This window comes from Biomphalaria glabrata, chromosome 15 (assembly GCF_947242115.1).
Source record: "Biomphalaria glabrata chromosome 15, xgBioGlab47.1, whole genome shotgun sequence".
Taxonomy (NCBI): domain Eukaryota; kingdom Metazoa; phylum Mollusca; class Gastropoda; family Planorbidae; genus Biomphalaria; species Biomphalaria glabrata.
Window position 1 is genome coordinate 9867934 of NC_074725.1, and position 9757 is coordinate 9877690.

A 9757-nucleotide genomic window follows, 5' to 3' on the forward strand; every position below is an offset into this window, starting at 1 on the left:
GATTATATTAATTGTTCTGAATTATCACATCTACCTAGTAGGTCAGCAGCATCGTTTCTCTAAGCAAAAAAAAAAAAAAAAAACACAAACAAAAAAAAACACAAATAAAAAAAAAACAAGGCAAAAAAAAACAAAAAACAACACAAATAACAAAAAAAAAAAAAAAGAAAAGAAAAACAAACAAACATGGATTTAGACTTTCGGATCAGCAAAACTTAAAAAAATAGATGTGTAATTAAGACACCACCACCCCCTCCCGGACCATTCTGATGTGTGATCAATTAAAATTGAGCCTAACAAGATTAAATAATTTATTTTAACCATTGAACGTCTAGACCTATTGAATTTAATTGAAATTAGAAGAAGAAGGCCTATATAAAGGACATATATATATGTATCTTAGTAGATTTTAGTAGTCTAAGATTTACATTCGGAAATTGTTTTTAATAGACTTTTAATGCCAAATACATTTGTGTTAATTTTGTCAGTGTTTTTTAAATTGTTAAAAAAAAACACAAGAAAGTGTAAATAAAAAAAAATGCACATTGAATAATCCCCATAAGCGTCCAATCAAACGACTCGGTTTTATTTGCTGACTTGGTGCTAACTTTGTAAGTTCGTACTCCTTGAGATAGTTAAACAAATAGACTAAGTGAGCCAAAGACGGATGTAACGTCATCTCATGAGGCATAGCCTACAGGTGGAGAACTGCATTGATTTGAAGCATTTTAGTTTCCTGTTGGTTCATCGTTGTAATCGAATTTGATTTCACCAAGACCTATACATATTGTAATTACACTCCTTTAGCTGTTATTTAAGATTTATATTCATAATTGATTTGCGTATTATAGGTCATGTTTTTTTTTTCTTTCGATTATATTTGTGAGTGAATAAGTATTTAAAATAGGGCTAACCTTTTATGTGTATATGTATATAGGTCTATTAGGCTCCATCTACAGGTCTGTAAGCCTACATTCACAGAGAGTTAGAGATTAAAATACTGCTCTTCTTATTTCATGTTATAATTTACAGACAATACTTCACAGGAGAAGAGTATTACGTTCTAATCCCTTCATGTGTTAATCTAGTCATACATGTGATAACTCTGCTAAGTTGTTGGCTTTCCTGGCTGATTCAGGCAACACATTCTATTCATTTATGGCACTAGGGAAGAGGAAGAAATTGTACGAATTTTTCCTAGCATATGGAACAAGAAATGTGCACCAATCTTTGTGTCTTTCGAAGTACTTTAGTGTGTTCTTCGTTGTAAAAATAAAATGCGTTACGAATTTCTAATTATATTGCAGGGCAGACAATAATGTGCCCAGTTTGCGGCGGTTATGTCGCTTTAATGACAATGCTAATTTGTGGTAAGTGGAAAATTTTTATGTCAATAAAACGTATTTTTCAATCACAGATTAATCTTTATCTTTGCCTACAGAACTTTCTCTATTTAAATTATAATATTTGTTTTTAAATTAGTATAATTTGTTTGTTTAGGCTAATAGTCCAAGATTTAAACGTCCCCTCAGCTAAAGTTGTAGTCTCTAGCAAGAGCAATACCTTATTATCATCATTATTATTATTAAGATAAGTAATATGTTTATTATTGAAGTAGGCTGTGTCTTTGGAGATATCCACAGTGTGGGATGTGTGGGCGATCGTGATGCCAAAACCGCTTGGCTGCGAATCCCGACTCGAGCAGAGTTGTCTGTTTGCTGGGGACAGTACGGAAACAATGTCTCCCCCACACTGTCTCTCCACACTGGTCCTCAATTTGAGATTAGGTCACAGCTCACTAAACATGCTATAAGCACTGGCGGATCCAGGGGGGGGGGCGGTAGTTAAGAAATTACAAAATGTAAAAAATGAAAATGCAAGAAAACGCTTTTAGCGTCGCGGCTTCGCCCCGAAAATCACTGATGAATAGTGAGCTGTAGTTGTCAGGAGCAGGCATTTCTGCAGTGAAAAATGCAAGAAAACGCTTTTGGCGTCGGGGCTTCGCCCCGAACTCCACTGATTAATAATGAGCTGTAGATGTCAGGAGAATGCGTTTCTTCAGTGAAAAATGCATGAAAACGCTTTAAGCGTCGGGGCTTCGCCCCGAAACTCACTGATGAATAGTGAGCTGTAGATCTCAGGAGAATGCGTTTCTTCAGTGAATAATGCATGAAAACGCTTTAAGCGTCGCCTCGAAAATCACTGATGAATAGTGAGCTGTAGTTGTCAGGAGCAGGCATTTCTGCAGTGAAAAATGCAAGAAAACGCTTTTGGCGTCGGGGCTTCGCCCCGAACTCCAATGATGGATAAAGAGCTGTAGATGTCAGGAGAATGCGTTTCTGCAGTGAAGAATGCAAGAAAACGCTTTTGGCGTCGGGGCTACGCCCCGAATTCCACTGATTAATAATGAGCTGTAAACGTCAGGAGAATGCGTTTCTGCAGTGAAGAATGCAAGAAAATACTGAGAAATACTGCTTATTATTATTATTATTATTATTATATATATATATATATGCTGTACGCACGTTTATGTATAGGGTTAGGGTTTACTGGGCGTTAGGGTTAGGGTTTGGAAAAAAATCGCCCCCCCCCACTCCAAAGTTCTGGATCCGCTAGTGGCTATAAGTATAAGGAAAGATATGTTATTTAAATGCATTCTTAGTATAGTTGCATAAAATATCTTCCAAACCAGTGGCGTCACTAAGGGGGTGCTGGGGGGGGGGTGCCTTATATTTTTTAAGACGGCTTCTGCTTTCCAATCCGACATGCAACACCATGAAACTTCATTGCCTTTGGTAACACTGCCTAAATAGGTGAACTTTTACATTTGTTCAAGATCTATATGACCAATGTTGATGGAGGGAACTGGGTAACCTGCACCCTAAAGGCCTATGTATAACTTTGAGGGCGTCATTATCCGTCATCTCGTGTATACATTTAATTGTACTGCAAAGTTATGCTATGTCGTTTGCCAAATCCAACTCGGTTTGGTTTACGCCATTGAAACCCGAAGGCAGCCTGTTTAATGTATTTTTATGACATCGTCGATAGCTACAAGAAAAAGAAATGGGGATAAGATACACCCTAATCTTGTATCCGTCTCGATGTTGAAGAGTTCCAGAGTCTGTTGGGACACAACAGCTTCATTGGCTTTAGACATGTCGCTGAATCTGGACAGAGAAGCCTTATTCTCTTGCTATTTTCCAGAGCTATCCAACTTTTTTTTTTAATATACAAATCTGATCTACATACTTTATTTGTATTTCCGGATTTGCACGACGATTTTTCCAAGGTCGTAAACCTGTTCAGAGATTGATTAGCCTTGATTTACCTTTCGGAAGTAGCCGAGTAACACTATCGTATATCATTGCCCCTTTCATAAGGATCTCTTTAATAATGTGGTATTAGAATGTTCAACTCAATGTTTCTCAAATAATTGTGCATTTTAAATTTATGTAATCAGTTTTGATAAAATGTCAAAAACAACGACATTTTAAATTTTTTTTTTTTTTTAATGTAGCAAATTTTGTAAAGGAAGGGGAGATAAGCGTTTTAATATAAGCGTTATATAAAAAAAATATGTGTATTATTTGTATTTTTATGATTACTTCCCTTGTAAAGTTTTTTTTACCATTCTGTTTATTTTGATTACTTCCCTTTAAGCAGTTTTTTTCCCCCCCAGTTTTCTAACTTTTAAATGCTTCCATTGAAACAGATCACACCGAAGGGTTTCTACGTGTATGTTACTACTTAAACTGGACAGCCCAAAGGGCGTCGCCTTTCTCAAGGTTTGACACCAGCGACATTGACACCACCTTATGTACCCACTTGGTCTACGCTTTCGGAGAAATAGACACATCACAAAAAACACTGTCGATATCATCTAGCACAGACTATAGGTAAGTGCTGGGCTGTCGTTCGGTCGTCTTGATGGTCCTGGGTTCATACCCTGCCCGCTACCATCCCCCGTCGTCCAGCGAGATGTTTGCTCTAGAAAGAAGATTATCTTCAACTCTGAAGGAACATCCGATAAGTGTCAAATATTTTGCAAAGTTACTACTATAAATGAAACTATCTGGAACTTCACAGTTGCCAAATAAATTAAAAAAAAAAAAGGATTTGAACTAAAGGTCATCTGTTTTTGTGGCCTACGGTTAACGAGAGTGTCATGTGGCCAGCACAACGACCAACCGACTATACTTTTCCCCAGCTAAAATCAGGTACCCATTAGCTTCTGGGTGGACTCAGAAGCGCCCGAAGAATCCGAAATTAAAAATCCCAGTCTTCACCAGGATTCGAACACCGGTCCCCGGTTCGGAAGCCAAGCGCTTTATTGCTCAGCCACCGCGCCTCCTTCTCCTTTATTACTGTGGACAAATCTTGGAAGACAACAACCACCAGCTCCATCATGACGACTTCTAGACGACTTCTGTTAAGACAAGACACAGAGCGGTACAAATACTCGTTCGTTCCTTATTCGGTCAGACTATATTAACGCCACTCGTTGATCAGGAAACATGAAAAGGACCAAGATGCCTGTGTGTAGTCGCTGAATGAACTGTTGTGTCTGTTCTATTTATGTGTATGTTTCTGTCGTGTTGTCTTTATATGAAAAAAAGAGTCCTTGTAATCACAACAAATTTCCATAAGGATCAATAAAGCAGTCTTAGTCTTAGTTAGTTGCCTGTTTGTTAAGTTTTAAGCCATACAGTTAAAGTCTGATTCTTCCTCTATAACGCTTCTTCAATAATTAAAATTTTGCGCCAAAGAAAATTTGATTCTGCAGTGTAAAAAAAGCGCACACAAAAACTATTATATAACTTTTAAAAAGCAAAGAATATCAACACTTTTTGTTCTACACCGATACACCTAAAAGCTAGTTATTTATAGTTTTACCTCCACGTATGAAAATCTTCAGTAGTTATTGATGTTCCTCTACTTTTCAGGCACTTCAATGAGTTGAAAACCAAAAACCCAGAGCTTACAACACTTTTGTCTTTAGGAGGGGACACAGACAGGGGAGAGGGCTTCCTTAACGTTTCTCAGACGGACACCTCAGCGGACACGTTTGCCACGAACACTGTGGGCATTTTGAGAGTCCTTGGTTTTGATGGGCTGGATATTTATTGGATACACAAAACCACAAGTGAAAACTATCTAAGACTTCTAAGGGTGAGTTCTCTTTCTTTTTAATGGCATATTATTAAGCAAATATAATTAAACTCTTTATAAATTGTGGTTTAAACAAGCAAACTCCCTCATAAATGATGCACTGACATGCATGTTCATTACATGGTTTTATGTTGTAAAGGCCGGATGCCGCATGAATATAGCATACTAGCGCACCACACTTTTTATCAATCAATTACACTGAATGATTATATTGATTAATGGATTGATAGCATTGATTGATATCGCTGATTTACATTTAATTATTACATTGATCGACGACACTGAATGATTACGTTGATTGAGTAGATTATTTGATTATATCACAAATACATCTTCTTAGTCACAGACCTGTGACGTGGCAACGAGCCATTGGTCTCCACGGCCCACAGTTTGCGACGTTGCAGGTCAGTGTTCCAGCCTTCTATGACGATTGGTCTCGAGTAATCACATGACACAATGCTTCACAGAGTATAAGAAGAGCCTTTGATGTGGATCCCGGGTCACCCCGTCTGCTTCTAACCATCAACATCCTTGCTTTAAGGAATGAACTGGCCGAGGCTCCTATTATTCAAGAGATTAGCAAGTAAGAGTTTCATATGGACTTAGTAGGTCTATGAGTTTACTCCAACCAACTTTAACTGCTTTCAGAAAATCTGTTTACAATACAAATATCATTGTGTTAAATATTGGTACATTCTCTAATCTACCAGAGAGTATATTGACTACGCCATTCTTATGACCTTTGACTTTGTCAGCTCATTCTACGACCAGATAACACATTACGACAGCCCCCTGTACGCGATTGAAGGCGCGAACTTCAACAAGGAGCACAGCACGGTAACTTGTGCACATTCATTCATTTATTTCTATGTTCAGTATTGTGGTAAGTTTACTGTCTTTGAAGCTCTAGTGAAAAAAAAATGCTTTGTTACTTTGGTTCAATGTAGGCCTACGTTAAGTAGAGACCTAATTATCTCTCTTTGATATGTGTTTAATCTTAGCAATATCAAGATCTAGAATCGTCAATGCTGAAATGAGTTACAAAATTCTAAACAAAAAACAACAAAACAAACGTGTAAATATCTCCATTCATATTTTTATGCATGTCGATTTAAAAGTTTGTTTTTTTTTTGTACAAAGTTCCTGCTTTTCTTACAATGAAACATTTTTACGAAGCTTCTATCAACTCACTCTGTTTGAACAAGTTTTTTCTCCCCCACACCCAAGCCCAATGTCTCTCTTTATCCAAAGTCTGACACATTTATATCTCCCAACAGTCTACATTTCTAAAGAGGGAGGGGGGGGGTATTAGTGTTCTTTCAAATTGTTCTAAATCCTTGAAAGAAATATCTAATGTTTCCTATTTCCTATTTGAACAATACAAAACCAGATCTTGTAAAATGATCTATAACTTGACCACTTTGTCTATCCGCTCTCTAGCAAATAATTCGTACTGAAGCACACAAGCTGGCCGAGTGGTATGCTCTCCAGATGGCAGAGTTCGATTCCAAGTCTCCGCCATTTCTTGATTCCCTTACGAATTTAGTGATAACAAGTAAAAAAACAAAACAAAACAAAACAAAAACAACACTAAAATACGGCACTTCTCTTTTTAGCTTTGAGGAGAGTCATTTTTGTTTTTGCACTTTCTATATGTCTCTCTGTTCGTCTGTCCGTCAAGATATCGAAGCATATTCCGGGGACAGCTTACTTCGTGTGTTTTGGAAAGCGGGGAGGCAATCCCCTAATATCACGGCTACCACTAATCACAACGTCACCCAACAGGCACAAAAACAGTATGGTCATCTTATCGGCGGTTTTAAAAATGTTTCATTTCAGGAGTGGGCAGTGTCTTTTTACCGTAGCCTGGGGCTCCCTCTTCACAAGACAATTATTGCTGTTAGAGGAGCTGGCAAGTGGCAGGTTCTCCAAGATACGTCTTTAACAGATCTAGGCTCACCGACAAAGACAGAGCCTTATGGAACGTTTTTTAAAGTCTCACCAGAGTATATGTTACCTGGAGCCATAGTTTATCCAGAGGTATATGTTTAGACTTTGTATATCTGTTCATGTTTCGATCTTATTAACTATTAATGCTTTAGAAAATTCCGATTTCATCATATCTTGTAGCGTGCTAAAAATAATGTGTGCAACGGCTACCTTTGGGGCTACCTTTGCTTTGGGGCTACCTTTGGTTTTGTGAAATCAAACCCTTGTATTTCGAAAATTACATCAGCAAACCATTTTTTACAAAGCTTATATCAACTCAGTCTGTCTGTCTGTTTGTCTGTCTGTCTGGTAAAAAAAAATGTATTCGTTATAGTATAAGTTATACGTAAGCTATTCTCCACTCAAATTCCATTATAACAATTAATATATAAACAGATTTGTAGATTTATGTTGTCCAACGCATCGACTGCCAGGGTGTTTGACGAGAAACACAAAGCTGTTTATTTGGTGAGTGGGGAGAACTGGATCTCCTATGAAGACACGGACACGATCAGAGAGAAGGTCAGTTCAAACATGGATTTGTGTTGTCTTCTTTTTAAAAACAAAGCAAAGTACCCCTGTCAGACCTGGCGATTTTAAGGGTAGATGGTATTGTTGCTGTTGATGTTGCTTTTATTGCTGTTGTTATTGCTTTTTATTGCTGTTGTTATTGCTCCTGTTGTTATTTAGGCCTATATTGCTATTGTTGGGATATCTATTTAATTTTGAAAAATTAGCCGCGGTATAGTTTCAATCTCTTTTCAGTTTCATGTCTGAACTAAAGTATCACGGCAACTCTTTGAGCTAACAAGACCAATCAAATTATTTTTTATTTTAAATTAGTAGCTTATAAAGTATGTTAATAGTATCACAACTAATCACACTTTGCATGAAGGTTGAAACACTTTTTACAGGTCACGTGGGCTAGAAAGAACGGTTTGGCTGGATTTATGTTTTGGTCACTAGACCAGGATGATTTTAGCGGAACGGTTAGTTGTTTGAATTTTTTTTTGTCACATTGTGGAGTTTCCTATCTCTCCCCTCCCCTCCGCCTACCCCCACCTTACCATATGAACGTGGAGAAATTGTTTTGTGTCTTAAGCCACATTATACAATAGTATAACACACACACGCACACACACACACACATATATATATATATATATATATATTAGCCATATGACATAACTGTTTGAAATGCAAGTGTGAAAACTTGTTTCTTTGACCGTTTCTTTGACCTACATGTTCTGTCTCTTTGACCTACATGTTCTGTCTCTTTGACCTACATATTCTCTCTCTTTGACCTACATGTTCTGTTTCTTTGACCTACATGCTCTGTCTCTTTGACCTACATGTTCTGTCTCTTTGACCTACATGTTCTCTCTCTTTGACCTACATGTTCTCTCTCTTTGACCTACATGTTCTGTCTCTTTGACCTACATGTTTTGTTTCTTTGACCTACATGTTCTGTCTCTTTGACCTACATGTTCTCTCTCTTTGACCTACATGTTCTCTCTCTTTGACCTACATGTTCTGTCTCTTTGACCTACATGTTCTGAAGGGATGTGAACAAGGAAGATACCCACTTCTCTCTACGGTCAAAAAGGTCATGGAAGCCTTGGACTCAAGTCCAGACAACCTTGACACAACTTCTACAGATTCCGTAAAGACAACACACACGACAGCACCAACTAAGCCACCTGGAGCACTGACCACAGGTCAGTTTTCATTTGTTTTGTAAGAGTCGGCCTGGCTATAGCTTAGGTATTTTGTTTAAACGTCTCCAGCACCAAGAATGAGCATTTAGACTTCTGTAATACCGAAGTAAACTCGATTAATGTACATTGATTCAGTATATGTAGCTGTGTAGCTGTGTAGTTTCGATATTTTGTTAATGCTTATAGCTACGTTTGACAATTGTCAAACATTATGTACAGCAGCAGCAGCGAACATTGCGTCATTCGCAACAGTAGACGCAAGTAACTTGGATTAGTTGTTATCTAGTTCCTGCTTTTATTTTACATGATCTATTCTCTTCCAGTTACAATGTTTACTGACTGTCTCTTTCCGCAGCAACAAGAAAGACAACCGAAACAAAATTATCGGAAATAGAGACAACCGTAACAATGTTATCAGAAACAAAGAACAAAGGTATAACGTAACGATTTTGAACTTGTTATAATAGTCATTATGTTTTTGTTTGTTGCTTATGATTTTTCTTATGTCATCTAAAAATCCCTAATTAAACAAATAATAATAATAAGCGGTTATGGAAGTTGTCTAAAATAACATATCTTGTTGTTATATCAACTGAGGATAACTGAAAGATACAAAAGGCACCTAAAGATTCTCGTTGCCTGTCAGAGCACGGTACCGCTGCATCACCAGAATATTTCTCAGTGAACACAGTTAAAGGGAGACTACAATGAATTTTTGTTTCTCTAACGAAGCTTGACATAGTGCCAGAGAATTTTTCACATAATAATAATTTGTTTAATGTTGAATTGTCCACCATTGTACATTACATATAACAACACACACACACTAATTTAAAAGCATTATTAATAAAACTTTACTTGTATTGCAAGGATTTCAC

General features: G+C 37.3%; 1 protein-coding gene across 2 annotated transcripts; it reads left to right on the top strand.

Annotated features, from left to right (window-relative positions):
- The first annotated feature begins 643 nt into the window (after positions 1 to 643).
- On the top strand, positions 644 to 9361 carry LOC106055740 (chitinase-3-like protein 1). Of its 2 annotated transcripts, XM_013212160.2 has the most exons (11): positions 644 to 789; positions 1308 to 1370; positions 3716 to 3899; positions 4947 to 5172; positions 5640 to 5755; positions 5883 to 6009; positions 7012 to 7212; positions 7558 to 7683; positions 8076 to 8150; positions 8723 to 8879; positions 9235 to 9361. In XM_013212160.2, the coding sequence occupies exons 2-11, from the start codon at positions 1319 to 1321 to the stop codon at positions 9321 to 9323; spliced, it is 1353 nt and encodes a 450-aa protein (XP_013067614.2). In that variant the 5' UTR covers positions 644 to 789; positions 1308 to 1318; the 3' UTR covers positions 9324 to 9361. The 2 variants fall into 2 exon arrangements, with proteins under 2 accessions (XP_013067614.2, XP_055868675.1); XM_056012700.1 differs by lacking the exon at positions 8076 to 8150.
- Positions 9362 to 9757: the final 396 nt, after the last annotated feature.

Bases quoted from the DNA above. Each gene is read 5' to 3' on its own strand.
- LOC106055740 (XM_013212160.2), top strand. From the start codon at position 1,319: ATGTGCCCAGTTTGCGGCGGTTATGTCGCTTTAATGACAATGCTAATT. The intron at 3,900-4,946 runs GTAAGTGCTGGG...TCTACTTTTCAG, and splicing joins TCATCTAGCACAGACTATAG to GCACTTCAATGAGTTGAAAA. The intron at 7,684-8,075 runs GTCAGTTCAAAC...CACTTTTTACAG, and splicing joins CGGACACGATCAGAGAGAAG to GTCACGTGGGCTAGAAAGAA.